The 18,005-nt window shown below is 41.8% G+C and overlaps 1 protein-coding gene across 8 annotated transcripts in view; it reads right to left on the bottom strand.

Annotated features, from left to right (window-relative positions):
* LOC137874640 (nuclear factor 1 B-type-like) overlaps nt 1-10,152 on the bottom strand; it is a 65,532-nt gene extending 55,380 nt beyond the window's left edge. For 6 of the 8 annotated variants that reach the window (XM_068713487.1, XM_068713493.1, XM_068713488.1 and 3 more), the window contains exons 1-2: nt 8,066-8,917; nt 4,886-5,417 (exon numbers count right to left, since the gene is read on the bottom strand). In XM_068713487.1, coding sequence (XP_068569588.1) covers nt 4,886-5,417; nt 8,066-8,092 — 559 coding nt within the window. In that variant the 5' untranslated portion in view covers nt 8,093-8,917. Of the gene's footprint in view, nt 1-4,885; nt 5,418-8,065; nt 8,918-9,684 lie in introns of those variants that run through there. The other 2 variants (XM_068713489.1, XM_068713490.1) reach the window with 1 other exon arrangement.
* Nucleotides 10,153-18,005: the final 7,853 nt, after the last annotated feature.

Raw genomic sequence — 18,005 nt, 5'->3', positions numbered from 1 at the left:
ATGGAAGCTGAGCACAGGGTTGTGCAGTTCAGTCTGAAGAGTTTTTCTATATGGCTCCGGAGTCATCGGTTAAGGTTTTTCCCAGGAGTTGTATTTTACGGCCCTGCTGATTTTGTTCTGAACGTTCACTGTTAAAATTCACGTCCAAGGATAAAATTCTACTCAACTTCCAAAAGAACCATCCGGAGTATCACCTCGCCAGGAAAAATATAAAATTAAAGGCTGCTTAATAACTTGACTAAGCCCAAAATAGGAAGACCAACAGTAGTGTCCTTAACGCTGTCTGCTTACAACAACTTTTGTTTCACACTTCTGGCAGGAACCCAGCCACCCTCTCTCTCTGGCCGAGCGCCTGGGCCTGGGACAGCTGTCATGGTCAGAGTTTCTGGCTTGAGGGAAAGCCGGGGAGTGTGAAAAGAAAAGCGACTGGGAGAGAGAAGGAGTGAGAGAGTCATTTGGCCGGGCAGTGTGCCGCAGGGGTGATTCCTGATGGCAGAGGAGGATAAGGGGACGAGGGGGGAGGGAGGGATAGATGTTGTGCTTAGTCACAGGCCTCCACTGTGACCCAGAAGGTCAGGCCTCCGCACTGGCCGCCTGACCAAAGCCTCTGAGGCAGCCGGGCGGAAAACAAGATGCAAGCAGCCGCAGTGTGGCGAGCGGGCAACGGCCAGTCTTGGAGATAGGGACCGGCCAGACGACCCAGTCTGGAGGGGGAGTGTGAGGAGATGTGGGGAGTCAGTGGTACCTACTCCCCCTCACTTAGGCCAGTCAACCAAGGGACCACCAGCCAGACCAGAAATAGTGGCGGGGGAGTGGAGACAAACAGTTGCCAAGAGACCACCGGTGATCTCGCGACCGCCGCGGTTTGACCCCGATAGAGGAGGTCAACAAGGGGGGCTTACGCGAAGCTCCCCCGCCTCCTCCCCTGACCACCACCACCACCAACCCCGAGGCAAAAAAAGCCTTCCTCCTCCACGTGCCCTGGGCCAGCAAACGGCACGTTTTCACTGATCTGTTTTGCTCAATTAAACTTCAGAGGACACCCCGTCACATCTCTTTGAAAAAGGTCCCGACCCCGGGGGCAGAGGTTAAGTCGGCCGCTCGTAAAACAAGGTCTCCATTAACATGGCAGCGCGTATTCAGAGGTAATCCATCCATTTCCACAAACTATCATGACAGTGTGAAAAAACAGTTACGTTACTATGGGGGGGTGTCAAGGTAATGATGTTTTATGGCCGTGTTAACTTTCAGCACCGGAGTAATGGGAATGCTGCTTGACCTGCACTTCTGTGGTCTACCGTTGGACGACCTCCTCTTCTGTCACTGGTTAGAAAGGACCGGCAACTTTCAACAATGCTCAGAATTCTTTGCAGTCATTTCAAATTTCTACTACAATTTCTACTTTATTCCACTGACAAATTAGAAAATTAACATATAACATTTTCCAAGATAACCTAAAAATCCTTCAATCGGCTTGCTTGTGTATGTTAATCACATCTCTTATTCTATTTTATTTTTATATATGTATTGAGAACAAGACATTTAAATATGCAGGGCAGAGAGATTTGTATCAACGACATTTCTATTTCTGTTGAGGGAATAGTGATGTGCAGCTGAACAAAGCCAAATACAAACAAGTCCTACAGTATCCTGACATGTCCAAACACGACCATGGCCTCCGTGTCGTCTTACAACTATTCCATCAAGCTGTCAAACTGGATATGCCAAATATGAATCCAGGTGAGGAAAGGCGATGATTAAAAAAAAAAAAAAATCACTTCTTGTTTAATAAGTTAACGATAAAGCAGTGCATTGGAGTACAACGGCTGTGTGTGTGTGTGTGTGTGTGTGTGTGTGTGTGTGTGTGTGTGTGTGTGTGTGTGAGAAGCCAGGGCCCTGTATTGAACACGGCCTGCCAGTTGGCACAATGGATGCCACAACCCCCACCCCCAGCCCCCTGCCCACTTCCCAGCGGGCATTCATCTGGGCATGCACATGGGTGCTACAGCCCTGCCTGGCTAAACGCGTCTGTGCCCCAGAACAAGGGGGCTGAGTGCCCTCTCTAAATTCACCCAGCACACTCGCTGCCAACCCGCCGACCTTTCTCAGGCAGCAACCCACCAGAATGAAAAGCAAATACACTCTGAACTTATTGATTTTTACCAGGGGAAAAAAAAAAAATAACAAGACAAAAATTCCGTTGTGGAAAATATTTTTTTGTTATCCGATTACACGACCCTGCAGAAGCGAGCCGCTGCCAGGTTGCAGGATGGAGAGAACAATATTAAAAAGCACAGGTTTTTTTTTTTTTAGCAGTTCGCACAAATACCAGATTCTGTTTCAGACAGAGCCGTTTGCCATTTTCTTTGTGTTTGGTTGTATATGTTTGTTTGTTTCGTGCAGTTGCAGCAGAACAAAGGCAGCGGGCTTCCATTCTGCCACTGTCAAAAAACTTTCCAACATGCCCACTGCATTGCGGATGCCAACCAACGAATCAAAGGCATGCTGCAAAGCAGACAAAGAGGGTTTGATGCCAACCTCCAAACCTCTAACAACCATTACTGGTGATTTGCCTGCCTCCCTGGCACGGTGCAAAACAAAATGGCGCCGCACCACACGCTACCACAATATGGCTGCATTGTCTAGAGATGGGCACCGCTTGGTGACTTGAAGAAAAGGAAAAGACGCTTTAGCTTGCAAAAAACGGAAAAAAAGCATGGCCGTCTCTGTGATCCCGGTAAAAGAATGCTATTCTGCATTTGCCAAAGTTTCAACGCACAGAAAAACGGTAAACAATCGCTCTGATCCGCAGTGCAGCGTTGAATCACAGCGACTTTATTCTCCGGCGAAAGGAGAACATTATGCTCACCATTTATTTCAAACACTAAAATGAATTATCTTGCCAATAATTTGCTCTTCCTCCATAGCGGACACATTTTAAAAATAAAAGCTGGTAAAAATGCCGTCAATAACCTGCAATACAGGCACCAACTTATCATTTAAATGGTGTCTATTGTGAAGAAAGTGCACTAAAGAGCCATTCTCGACGTGGTACTGAACAGTTAAAAATGCAGCAGATGCAAACTAGAGAAGCGGTGGCATCCTACAAAAGACACAAAAGAGGGTCTGATGCCAACCCCGGTGCCAGTGGCAACCATTATTGTCTGTGTGCTGTGCCTTCTGCTTTCCTTGGCACTTATCAAACACAAAATGGCGCTCAGGGTTTGATGATAATGAGCTAGCTACGCCATCATCTCTCCCTCAATAGCAAAGTATTGGTGGTTTTTCGGTCAATAGATTTAATACAGGGGAATTTCAATACTACGGGGGGGGGGGGGGGATTCCTATGGATAAAGGGAGGAAGTTCACTGAGAGGATTTTTTTTTTTTAAAGAGATGTTAAATTCGACAACAGCTAAATAAAATATATGGATCTAGTGTCAAAATAAGAATAAAACAATATTTTCTCCTGAACTTGTGTATCATCTGTCCTTAATTACTGCGCCCCTACTTTTTAAACTTAGTGTGGAATCTGATAAATGTGTACAAATTCACAATTAGTTTCACTGCTTTTCCTGAATCATTTCTAGAAATACATTTTGGCTTAAATTGTCAGTGTTGGAAATGATCTTACGTGTTTTGGTAAATGCCAGTATTTCATTAGTGCGTGGCAGCCTTTTGGTTGTGTATAAATGTGAAAAATAAATTGTGATAATTCAATTCTGAAAAAACAAAAAAAGGCAGACAGAAGGCTTTAACACATCCAAATTTATAAATGTGCATGTCAAAACCTATTCCAGGACCTGGCACCACATTTTTTTTCAACCTCTTATTAAACACCGAGCTGAATAAAAAGCAGGATTCAGTCTCCACATCGAGCACATCGCTGTGTCCGCAAAAGGCTTTCATGTGAAAGAAACCAGCTTTTCAGGAATTAAGAAAAGACGGATTTTGGCGGCCAACACGATCACACGCATGATTTATAACAGACACAATATCTTATATATACTGAAATGTTTTGCAAATATTAAGAAAGCCCTACGAAGGTCTAATCATATCCTCAATGCTAAGCTGTATTGTGCCTTACAGCAATACGTTTATTGATATGATAATGTTGCTATTATCTTTTATATAATGGTGGAAATCTCCTTTTAAAACAATATTGATCTATTGTGATTGTTAAAATTTTACGTTAGATTATGTGAAGGGGACTATGGGGACAAAGACAATGTTGCTGTTTTTTTACTATAGTAAGGAGAACCACATTTGTAAAATATGCTGTTAATAAACACCACAGCTATAATAACAAGGGCTTTATACGAATCCTGTGTTAATGATACATAGACTCAGTATTATTAAATACACTACCAGTGGGTTCATTTTAATTTAACCAGTCTATACGGCAACTTTCCCCATTTGTCACTACTTAATATCCAGACAATTAGAAAATGTATACAGTGTGTGCGCAACAGTACAAGCCTGTGTGTGTGTGTGTGTGTGTGTGTGTGTGTGTGTGTACGACATACTGAGTAATTACTGAACACGCTGCTGGAGTACAGCAGAGCAAAAACACATTTAAAACATGTTCTACATTTACCGATTGTTTTTTTTTGTTTCGTAATGAGTCATACTTGAGCCACATAAAAATGTACGCTGCATGTATACAGTACTGACTATCGAGTTTCCAGTGTTTATTTGTCTGGCGACTGTAGTGGTGATTTCAGCCAGTCTCAGCAGGACTGCCAAAAAGTAACACATGTGACCCTTGACCTTGCCAAAGCCATCATTCACACATGCGCGTTAGCTCACACACACACACACACACACACACACACACACACACACACAGTGAAACAAACACACACAAAGCATGAGCTTGAACCTACCTTGGTCCTGGACATAGTACGCTAGAAACAAGTCCAGCTCCTTGACCGATACTGTTATGTGGTGTGGCTGGACACAAAGTGCTGGGTTGGTGCAATGTTGGGACTTGACGAGGCGCTCTCCGTCTGTACTTTCCAGGGGGATGCCTTTGAAGAGGATGACCATCACCAGGTCCAGACGCCAAACTTTGTCGGCCTGCCTCAAGCAGTCGATCCGGCGGATCTTGCCCTTCTGGTCCGGGTTGGACAGCACGCAGCACGGGTGCTTCTTTCCCGTCACGCTGAGGACAAAGTCCTCCCGGTACTCCTGCCGAATGTCCTTACGCAGCTTGGCCAGCAGCCTGGACGCCCATTTCTGCTTAACCTCGGGCTTCTCGCCCAGAAGCTCGTCCTTCACCGCACGCTCCTCGTCCTTGGACATCCGCTTCTCGTGCTTCTTGAAGTACTTGCGTTTTCTGGCCTGGAGGTTGAACCACGTGTAGGCGATGGCGCGGACGTGAGGAAGGAGCGCCTCGATGAAGGGATGAAATTCATCCTGGAGCCAGTGAAGGGAGTGAGGAGAGAGGAGAGAGAAGGGGAGACATAATCAGAAACTCATGTCACTAAACATGGAGGAGAAATGTGGGTTCAGTCAGCTACTAATCTGAAGCAGTATGGAAGTCAGACCACAAATAAACAATTCCTCATAATCAGTCCCATAACATCATATTGGCAGTATGAACAGCTTTAACACAAGAAGTTCCTTGTCACATTGCAACACTGGTTTTACCATTTTAGATTTATCAGGCGTCCTGCAGGTATGACAAGGACATTCCACTGTTTACATCAACTGCCAGGACTACAATAGCACCAAGCCCAGTGACTGAATGCACTCGCGCCTCCGCTCTCATTTCCCGAACATGCTCCGAGCGTGACTGCTACAGGGAGCATGCGTCCCCCCCCCCCCCCCCCCCCCCCCCCTCACCATTGCATTTCTCTTATCAAACTATCCGCTTTCCAACGTGACCTTATCCCACGTTCACGAAGGATGCAGGATAACATGGAGTCACAAAATAGGAAGTAGGGGAGATTCCCATTCTCCTGGCAGACACGGACAGCCTCGTATACAGGCCGCACGCTCGAAATGCATTAAAAACGCAAGCAGAGGAGAAGGGCGGCATTTCAAAGCAGGCCATGAAAGGTATTTGTAAAGGTTAACTTGGGACTCGATTTCAGGTTCATGCCAGGGTTTTTAGGGTTAACAAGCGGAATGACACTTGCTCAGCTTCATTCCAAAAACCTGAGCCACTGGTATTAAAATCATGGCCTACTTTTTTTAATTTCCCATCGATACTTAAGCAACAAAAATAATAATGATGTGCTGAAACTTATTTTTCTGTTAAATTATCAGACTTCATTGAATATTAAAGGAATTATTTTCAACACAAATGTTACTTTTCAAATATTGTATACATAATGTATATTATACATTATACCACAATATCTTTAGCTCTAAACTGGAAATTACAGCAAACATGAGTCCCAAAAAGAAGTTTTTTTTCAATACGCATTTGACAGAATTTATTTTCATCCTCACAACTAAAAAAGCTAAATACCAACATTTCTATTTAGAAGCCTGCGGGCTCTTACATCAATAATACTTCAGCAAATCTAAAACACATCCGAACAATCTATTAATGCTTGCTTTTCTGTAGGTGAAGGAATGTACATGATGGTGGGGGGAGATTTAGGACTACAGCAGCTCCGAGTGACACGTGGAAACATGAACCCATCTATGTTTTAGGTCATTAAATTGTCAAATTTAATAAGTATGAGCAGCCCCTTCTGTGCAGGCGATTGAGGAGTTAAACCCCATATTGTTCTTTTCGTAGGCAGCCAGGCAGGCGGGCTATAGGAAACCACAGAAATGCACTCCCTATCTGCGCCTGCCGCTGGTGCTGCTCTGAGAAGCCACATTTCTGGTCTGCACTTTTGGGCCAATAAAACTCTGCTCCATTACAGCAACATCAAATTAGAATCATTTATTAAACAGCGTGAATAAATATTTAATTCTCTACAGATGGTTCTGAAATGTATTGTATTTACTATGGGTGCTATATACCTATCCATAGTAATTTAGAGACATACAAAAAATAAATTAAATAAATTAAGAAGTGCTTTAAATGTCATCTCCTCACTATAATGTTGCCAATTAAACTGACAAAAGTAAGCAGTAAATGCTAGTAAATGTGCTCGACAGCAAGTGTTTCTGAAGTCCTTTTCACTTCTGGTTTCCTGTTGAAAAACACTTTAAATATTGTGTTAATTTTTTTCAGCCAGACTAAAGCCAAATGCTGTAAAGATAAATGACTTGGCCAGGGCCTATGCAGTGCACTTCAGCTGGGGCCATAAAAGCACAATCCTCTTAAGTACAAACTAAACCACATCTCAGTCAATCACTTACTTATGCCAAGTAAAATATAAACAGTAAAACTGAGTCAGCCAAAACAGTCAGCTACTCTGTCCCACCGCTGAATCAACCTTATCATGCGTTTGATCTGCCTGCAGCGAAAGTGGCTTTATCTTCTTCCAACTCCACTTCCCAAAAGTATAGGGGTTTTACTTTAAATACAAAATATACACGTGGGAGAAAATATACAAACACAGCTCAAGCCGGTCTGGGAGGTGTGTGTGAGGTTATTGGGGGACGCAAATAACCTAATTAAACCTGAGAGAAAATTTGCATACCTGCGCCAGGACTATTAAAATGACAGTCGTGGAATGCTATCATGAAATTCATCTTTACGCATAACTTTACGCACGCAAAGTGCGCATAAAGACTGGCACTTCACTGGCTTTTTAACTGCCTAAACGACTAATAAATGAATTGTCGAAAGGGGCTCTCATTAGAATCTAAGATCTCGAAAGCAAAAATCAACACATTCGTGACACAGACACGTGCGTTTTGGATTAACGACTTAAATTTCTGGTTAGTTCTAACGCAACATTTCCCCTTACAAAGCAAAACTTCGTTTTTGTTATTAATTATGAAAATATTTGAAAAGCAGAGCTGAAACTGAACTAATCCTGGCGCAGGCACAAAACTTCCAATTCCCTGGCCACTGTCTGTAACATTTGTATCACAAATGTGCAAACCACAGCAATTAAATGTATATTTAAAAAATAAATAAATGACACAAATACCTGAGTGAGACAAATTGGAGAATACATGACGAGACGGCAACACAAAACGTGAATGGACTTGGACTGATTCCTCTGATCACTTTATCGCGCCATTCCTGGACCGACGTGCACCGTGCAAGACTGTGGAGCAGCTCTCCGCGTAAAACGATGCGAGGTTATCCAAGAACATCCATTAATTTTTGCGATCCAAAGATTGTCGTCTCCGCAGAGAAAAAAAGAAGAAGATTTTATGCTGGAGATGTTTTTAAAGTTGACATGCAGGTATAAGCGCCGGCAAAGTTCTACCCGTAGAGCCGGTGCACTCGGGGCTGCTGCGTACTCCTCTGGCTACAACACGGGCTCTTTGCGCGTCTCGGTGCTGTGGTATCTCGTTCATAAAAGCATTGTGGGAAGCTTCAGAGGGCACCGAGTGTGTGATGTTCACCCCTTGCTTTAACCAAACTTGATGTGAAATCGACCGGTGCACCTTCGGTCCTGCGCGATTCCAGCAAATCAGACCAAACTTTTTTTTTTTTTTTCACCCACGTAATTACACAGTCACACTCCTCCTCCTCCTCCTCCTCCTCCTCCTCCTTCTAACACACAACCCCTATCCACCATCCAGCACCTTCTTCTCCTCCTAGACGATCTGAAAACACAGCGTACATATCACTCCAGCACATTTTTTCCCCTGTGTGTGTGCTTCGGGGACTTTGGAGCACAGCCTCGGTCACACAGAAACGGAAAAGGGACATTTCCCTCCTGCAGATCTGGCACCCTTTACCCCCGAGCTCCGTGTCAACAACATGCGATCGCTCCTTTTCCAGTTTAGATAATTCAACGCAGTGTCTGTGGGTCACAGTGAAATAAAACGAACCTACTGTCTTTTTTTTACTTTGTCAGTCACACCGACATGAGCTCGCCTTAAAATGTCCTGAAAGGTCTCTGAAATAAATCACGATAAAGTAAATAGTATATAGTATAGAAGATAAGGCACATTTTATGAAAATGTGATCTTTTTTTAATGCATTGCCTTTTCAAGACATTTATACATTTTATTGTTTATGCTGCTGCAGAATCCTCTACAGAAGAAAGGTACTAAATAAAAATGAAAAAAGACCTGGCTAAAAACTTTGTCACGTTAAAATTAGTGTATAGAGGGGATGTTGTTTAAATATTGACTTTTAAAATGGCCGTGTACAGTTCGCCATACAGTGAACGGAATAACTGAACACCTGAATACCTCTTTAATGGACAGCTTTTAAACACTCGCACCAAAGCTAGGTGTGTGTCACAACAGCGCGGCAGTAACGCTGGGAAGGCTGGAAGTTAAACATTGCCACTTTGTTGTTGCAGCGCGTGCGTTTTGTGTGTCCTACAGAGCTGTCAGCGGTCCACGTAGAGTTTCATCTGCCAAATGTAAGGGGAATGGGACGTTAACATGGGCTGCCCGGAGAACCTGTGCCAAGTTTAGTCCGCTACGATTTTGGCCCGACCGTGCCAGGGTGTTGTGGTCCGTGTTAAGTCAACCCCACTTACAGTATTACAGAATAACAAAAAAAAAAGAAAATTCTATCACAAATATTATCATCAGCGTTATCACAACATTTGAAAAGCAATAATAACCCGTGTTCACGTACCATTGCACTGTACTGCATGGATTAATAGGGAATCCTGGAGCCTGGTTGAAACACACACAAGCCGGTAGCTTCACATTTCTCACGTTCAACTTTGTGCTTTGGAGGGTTTTTCTCTTGCGGTGCTCGCAAAAAAAAAAAAAAAAAAAGTCAACACCGGAAGACAAGTCTTTGCAGCGGTGAACAGAAGTTGGGAGCACCTCGCGTTTTTTTCCCCTCTTTTTTTTTTTTTTTTTAGTCTTGTTTTCCTTCCTCTTCAAGTCTTACTTTTTTGGATCGGGTTTTTTGGGGTTGTTCAGTGAAGTTGAACGTGATCCAGAAGAGGCTGAGTTTTCGGCACTGGGCTGGTCTCCGCCTTCACTTTCACTGTCTGTCTGACTGCCGCCCCTCCGGCTCTCAGCAGTAACCGTCAAGTTGGATTTAATTCTAACTAGACAATTTCCGGTTAGACTTTTCAAAATAATATCCTTATTCTAGGAAACTGATTGAGCAAATTCTCTTATAAACCTATCAATATGAAACATGAATACAATGCCAATTAACGTGAACATTGTTTGTAATGGATGAAATGACACATGTATTACTTTATTACATTGTTTTCAAGGCTCATATGGCATATATGTACCACTGTCCGATGCATCCCATGTAGACTAGAATGTTGTTTTCACGAATTAAGATTGAACACCAATCTCTTCAGTTTCGGTGGTGGGATATTTTTGTAGTGTTTTAATACAGAAAATCCCACAAAGTCCGAACTCACAAAAGACTACCCTAAAAATCACCAAAAATGTAGAAAGATAATGGTTTTAACAGGATAATTAAATGTTTTTATTGTACTGCCATGTCTTAACGTAGCTGGTACATACCATAGGACGATTGTAGCCATATGGGTGTTAATATTGTTCATGAGCCTATTGTAAACTAATAGTGTAATAATAAATAATAAGCCTATGTAACAGTCTACCCGAATACATATTTTTGTTAATCCCAAAATGAGGCAAATTCACCCTCTTATTTTGAAAGCAAAAACTCAACCTTGTCCCCGGTATCATCGAGCTGTTTCCCTGAAGCTTCACACAGCTCAGTTTTGTAATGTGTTTGCATTCTTGCCTCTCATTGGCCAGAATCAGTGGCCCCGGGACTCTCTGCCCTGGGCCCCTCACTTCCGCTCCTCTGACGCGCTGATTGGGGCTTGACAGAGCCGCTGCTGGACAGTCGGCCAGAAAAGCTCTGTGGTCAAAGACTAATGGTGGAAATCACTACAGTAATTACTGCTTCAACTAAATTAGATTATTATTATTGTCGTTATTAGTATCATTATTATTTGCAGTTAAAAGAGGAGTATCAGTATTAAACTACTATCGGATATTTCTCCACACACATCTAGTCATTTCCAATAAACATTTTACAAGTCAAACCATGTTCAGACCAAACATGTGCACTAAAGGGACTTTTTCCAGGTAATTATTTTTGAAATGCCATGATCCTGATATTATCCCTGTATTATGTTAATTATACACATACTTTTCACTGTCATTAAAAAGTAATTCCCTCAATCAATCAAATATCAACAACAGAAATAGTGTTGAAAGCACTGATTTGGGTCGGCCATTGTTCTGCACTAATATATCATAATTATGATATAATGGTATTCTGATGTCATGGTGCTCATTAAGTAATACGAATAGCAGTTAAACAGCAGTGATAGCAGTGGTCAGTAGTGTTGTAACAATAAGTCATAGCACTGTAGTATAGTAGCCTATAGCCAATGGTGCAACGGTGCCAGTGCAGCTGACTGATTTAAAAACAGTAACCTTCACTGGAAGCCCATCACAGTACACCAGAACAATCTCTGCAGACAACATGATTGTATACGACTTGAATGGGGAGCCAGACAATAGATTTCACTGCTCTCTCGTCCCCGTTATCATGACATTAACACAGTATACACACTATCTAAAAATGTCAGTGGTGTCCTGTGGGTCCAGTATCTACATCACACACACCTAGTCATCCGTTTTGATTCACATTCAAAAACAATTAAGCTAAGAGCATTCATCTGTGGAACAAATGGCTGTAAATGGCTGATCAATGATGGTTTCAAGGCTGAAATTCAGACTGATGATGCTGGTGTGTCTTTAAAAACACTCCTTTAAACCCCTACTAAATGGAAATTTCAAGCATACCTAATACATTTTGGAATACTTCACCCATTACTTATACACATATAGTATTTTTTTTTTTTTGCGAGAATGTTTTCCTTTTAAATTTAGTGCGTTTCAATTTCTATTAATGGGAAAGAGGAAAGACTATCATTGTCACAGACCCTGACTCCATACTCTCTCTGCCTCCATTTACCGAGCATTATATCATGCCCGTCTACTGGGGGCACATGGCATGAGCCTTCACGGATTCAGAGTCCATCCCTCTGAATGAGGATGCACCGCCCCCGTGTGGTCACTAATATAACTGCGAGTTGCTCGTGTGGGACCCATTGGAGAATTAAACCTGAGGTGCTGTATATATTTCTAGCTCTAATTTTAGTTTAGAGTTAAGAGAGTCTTATTAGAGCTTTAGTGTAATTCAAGCAATTTAAAACACAAATTATACACAAGCCTACAGGAGAGTCACACAATCTAGTTTCTGTATTTCTCTATTTGCGGAAAATTGGCACCAGGAGGCAAAATTAAAAAAAAGGACACTGGCACAAAAATAGCCAATCAGTCCATATAATAAAAAGAGTTTACAAGCCAAATTTGAACGGATCAACGCTCTTCGGTAAAAACAAAATACTGATCACACGGTAGGGAAAGCACAGGTGTTAACATTAACAAAGGCTCTCTATTGAAATTCAGTCTGTCAGTGAGCCCGCATGCACAACACCAGTGTCTTTTTTCACCATTAGGAGGCGACGTACCAGTTCTGTCACTGTTGTAACCGCCAGTACTATTTATTATATTAATATGCTGAACATTTACCTTACTGAACCAAAGTCTGGTCAGACAATAAGAAATATGATTTGGATTCTCCAGAAAAATATCCATACAGTCGCACTACAAGGTTACTACTATTGCTACCATTGCTTCTATTACATTACATTACATTAGATTACATTACATTACATTACAGTCATTTAGCAGTCGCTTTTATCCAAAGCGACTTACAATTCAGTATCTATCTACACACCGTAGGCACAGCTACCGGAGCAATTTGGGGTTAAGTGTTTTGCTCCATTAGTGATGTTCTTACAGCAAAAGATGATGTGAATAATGATCCTTTTTCCATTAAACTCAGATTGTTAATAGCAGCATTGTAGGAACCTCACAGTGTGATCATGCCATTTCCTACAAATTACATCATTTCCTATGGGCATTTCACAACAGCTGGTACGACAGCAGGTCTGCTGGTCTCTGCTAAATCCGTCAAAACTTTAATCTTAATATGAACTTTGAATTGAATGCCATTTGTGACCATGACACACATTGCATCATGTTCTGTGACTCTTGAAGTCCCTCCTCTTAAAAGCACTAAAGCTGTTTCTTTACATGAACTTGCAGGTATAAGAGTTGAAGCTGATTTGATTTTTTATTTCAAATCGTCCTTTAAAAAAGTAAAATAGTTGAATGCATGAAGTATAAACATGTTGCTGCAAGAGAAAAGAGTGAATATCTCTAAAATAAAACAGAGTAGAAAGCAGCAGCAGCAGCACGGTCTGAGCAGAAAAGGTCAATTCTCAGAGCTCATATGCACTGAGGCAGACAAACAGACCTCAACTTAAAGCGTGGTGGTGGAGCACAATAAAAGCTTGCCTGTAGTCGTACAAGTAAATAAATATTCAGAGAGAAATGTCAGCCTGCGTTGTCTCTTCAGCATGGGAAAGGCGCGGGCTGGAGAAAGGGCTCTTTGTCCGACACTATCAAATTAACACTGCAGAGGTTGGACAGAGAGGTGCACTTGAGGAACGCTCTTTACACTGAAGGGAGGCTGAATAGTTCCTTTGGTTATTGATCTAGGCAAAAAATAACATTATTTTTAAAGCCCATTTTGATAACTCCTCAACTTTAAAATCCTTGCAGTGTCACTGGGTTTAAAAGCTTCAATGATCAAAGTATCAACTGCTGGCTTTGAGGTTCACAATCATTCTGAAATGAATGTTAGTGCAGGGATGCTCCTAGAATATTGTGTTTATTAAAAGCTGAAAACATATCTCTTTTAAATGTAACGTGAAGTAAAGTGCTGCAGTCAAAAATTGTTAATTGTTAAATTTTAAAATAACCTCCTCCACAATATCCCTCATGTCTGCAAATGTAGGCAATCTTGACCTGGGCACAGACACACAAAGACACAACAACTCCTAAAAGCAACACAACATGATGTAAATTAAATTCCCAGAGGGATATACCCAGAATATGATATTTACTAGACATGGATGTTTACGGACATATTTTTACCCAAACAATGTCAGAAGTCAGCATAACATTTTGGATAGGGTATCACATGAAATTAAGTTGATTTTGATTGATGGCAAAGTTCTCAACAAAGGTGATAAAAGTGGAAGAATTCAAGACAAAAGAGCTCCACTTACCATCCACCACGTCCTGGCGGACACGTCATAACAAAGCTGCCATTTAATGGACCTCTCTGTCAGTTTCCCAGCCATCGCTGTGCTCCCGGCTGTCATCGCACGCAGCCCCGGTGGAAGACAGGACACCTAATCAAAGGGGCATCAGTGGAGGCATGCTGTGCCACATGTAGGCCAGTCCTCGTCGATGTTGCATCATGGGAAAGAGAAAAAAAAAAAAAAAAAAAAATCAACAACTTGACCAGTGGCTTGAACCTGACCAGTGGTAATTACAAGAGCCGTGACCCTGAAACCCTCACCATCCCCCTCCTACACCAACCCCCCCCCCCGGAGAGCAGCTTGATATCACCGCGTGCCGCTGAGCTAAAGGTCGTTTAAAACAGTGAGACATCTCAACACTTCTGCATGTAAAAACGCATTGTTGTGGTGATTTTGTTCGAGGATTTCCTAACGCCACTGAAAACGATTGTTCTCTTTCAAAGAAACGGTCCAATCTAATACCTATGAAGCGGTCATGAAGGCCGAAGTAATCGCCAAGAGACCGGCTACATTCATTGTCAGGGTTTACTTGGGCCAACTGTACTTTGATCCATGAATTAAGACATTTGCCGCGACCATGTAAATGTTATCTGAATGGCAACAGAAAAGACCTTTTCTCTCCTGCCACATTCCAATCCTCCTCACTGAGGCCGCTCGCTGGCGGCTGGATTTCCCCACAGCGATGGTGGGTGGACTTAGCAACAGTTACTTAGCATTTGTGCCAACAAACAGATGAAGTGAGTCAAAACAGGGCTGCAATGCGTGGAAATGAAGAATTCCACTTGACTTCATTGTGGTTTTTCGGCACATACACACTCAGTTCAATCCCACGAAATACAATTGGCAATTCACAGAAGGACTCAAACGCTATATTGAAGCACCTGCAGTACAGACAACATGCTGTAGGTTTGCCTTACAGCTGATTGCACTGTATGGCTTCTTTTAATAAGTTTGCAGCAGACCTTCTCCACGCACCTGGCTTTAATAAAGCACTAATTAGGAGCCTAGTTGTGAGCCGGCCAATTTTATTGGTTCTTAAACGCGAAGAACAAAGAGACGCCCAGCAGTCAACGTGGAAGGCAAATGTCAGCTCATGACTGAGAAATTTGGAGTAAGTCTATATCGTTGTTTTCAGCTTCTTGTGGGGCTTTTTAACAGCTTGTTCTGTATGGTTATATGTTGTTGCATATTATTTCTTAATCAACACATTGTTCAGCATTTCAAGAAGAAGTGGTTTAATATTTACAAGTGGCTTCTTTAAAACCATAATGTTCTGTTGAAGTGTTAAACTGAACATTGTCTCACCGGGATACTTACTGACTTTGCATTGCATGCTTGACTTCTGACCCCAGCTGTAAAGCTTGATTAGATCTAATGGATTTTCATATTGTCTTTATCTACGACTGGTGTTGACACACAGCAGAACCCGTATCCCAAATAAGTGAATTTGTCTTGTAGAGTTTTACACGTTTGATATATGTGTTCACAGGGAGTTCATCCTCTGGAGTTGAATTGAGCCCAAACATAAGTAGCATGTGTAGGATAATGCACCGTGTGTTTCTCACATTGTGCAGCTGACCTAAAGTGAGCTCTTCATTCGTTTCGAGAAAGGAAAATGAACTCACACCAGAGCTGCGTGCACCTTATTGATTTTGAGGGTAAAATCGATACATTTCATCGTCTTGATTGGATTAACTGTTTCAAGTTCAACTTTTAATTGGATTTCTACTTTCTACAATGTGAGCTTATTTGAAAATCAATAGGCCAATCAATACCCCCGACTTTCAAGAAGTTCAGCTGCGGCGCTGAAGATGGAGGAACGTAGCGGACACCTGCCACTGGCGACCCACCCACATGACTCGCTGAGGTCTAAAAAATGTAATTATGCCTTTATGAGCAGTGACAAAGTGGTAGTTTTTTTAATATGTTAAGTGAAATCAGAGAGTCAGGGTCATTTCAGAGATTTAAAAAGACGATTGGATTGTTTTTTGCAGCATTTAGTTGCCTGAATGATGAGAAAAAACACCAATAATTAATAATTTCCTTGTCAAATATGTGGGATCTTTACTGAAGCACTACATACAAAAAGTCTTCTAAGAAAAGCTGATATTGGGGATGACCCTCATCACTAAGTCATATAGGATAAATGGCCCATATGGATAGAAATCTAAAAATGATCATGCTACTCATAATTTGTGATCCGATCATAAATTTATCTTCCATCTCCGAGACTTAATCCTCGTCTAGGCTTGGCAAAATGGCAGCAGAACACGCCAAGCCACTAACTCCAATCCTAGACAGGTACACAGCCTCGTATCTGAGAGATAACTGTTCCAAGCATAGTTTATGTTTATCAGGCATGTGGCTAATTATTTCTTTTGTTCAGCCAGATGTCATAGACTGCACAAGTAGCAGGTGGCCATTTATTTAATTAGGCCAGTTGACCAACCATTACCAGAGATTAAGAGCACATTTAACCCAGACCGTCCCAAAGCCCAATCTCCCAAATTAAATTTCACCCCATGACTCATTAAAACATTCTGGTTTGGGTTATATTTCATTACAAAAAACGGTTTTGGATATTAGTCCTAAAAACAGCAACAGAAGCAGAATTTCTTCCAGGACCATGCATGTTTTGTTGTATTTTCCTTTCTAATTAACATATTTTCAAAGATATTAAGCTCCGCCATCAACATCAAGCATCCACCATAATAAGAGAGATAACTTTAAGGCATTTTGTAATTGTTGACAGCAATGTTTTGTAATATTCAACCAGATAGTATTTAAGGGATGCTCTAATTGCAGTCCGGGGATTATGAGGTGTGAGGTCTCATTATAATTTCACTGATATGTTATTTGTTCTTGTAAAGACAAACTGCATGGATTTAGATATTCAAGGTTTTTGGTTAATCAAGACCAAACCGGTTGGGGTTGCTGAGGGCAATAAAACGTGTGTGCGAGTGTTCACTGTATGTTTAAATCATCTAACCAGTTTAGACAACACACATAGATTATGTTCACGGCTCATGCACACATTACACACGCCTCACTGACACTTAAGAACTGTTCGAGACAATGACCATTTGGTTGGAGACAGCTGAACTGCTGCTTGGGCTCTGACTGTGACACTGTCACACGTACTGAGACCGAGAGAATCAAACACCAGTCGAACCGCATTCAGGCAGTCTGACGGCGATAGTGCAGAGTCAGGCATTTAGTGCAAAACTGGCTGAAAATAAGATCAACATTTTTGTCTTTTTGTTTAAAGTGAATATCTTGTCCATGGCAGAAAAAAATGACATTTCATGACGTTATTATGAGTCCATTCAAATGCTGCTATAGTTTAAGGTGCATATTAAACAGCTAATGCTGTAGTTATTATATCTATTTTAAGGTAATGGGTGTGTTGAACAGGTCACAAAGATCAATCCGGTCGTGTCTGACTGTGGGCCTCTGTGTCATCACATTACACATTTTACGGCTGATTACATCACTTGACAGACAAAGGGAAACCATTGTCTGCAGTCTTTTTATACGCTCCATCAACTTCTTTCCAGAAATTGCTCTTTAAAAGTAATGTCCTTCTTACCAGCTCTGGCTTTCAAGACATGAAAGAGCCTTCCTGTTCATTTGGTCAAGTTATGAAGCCCCGAAACGGACAAAAAAATGATGTAATCATATCAAAAGACGCAAGATTAAAGGT

The sequence above is a fragment of the Cebidichthys violaceus genome, unplaced genomic scaffold (genome assembly GCF_023349555.1).
Source record: "Cebidichthys violaceus isolate CVI_PGR_0920_01 unplaced genomic scaffold, fCebVio1.0.p SCAF_19, whole genome shotgun sequence".
NCBI lineage: Eukaryota > Metazoa > Chordata > Actinopteri > Perciformes > Stichaeidae > Cebidichthys > Cebidichthys violaceus.
The sequence above is the reverse complement of the archived record's forward strand: the minus strand, read 5'-3'. Positions and strand labels throughout refer to the sequence as shown.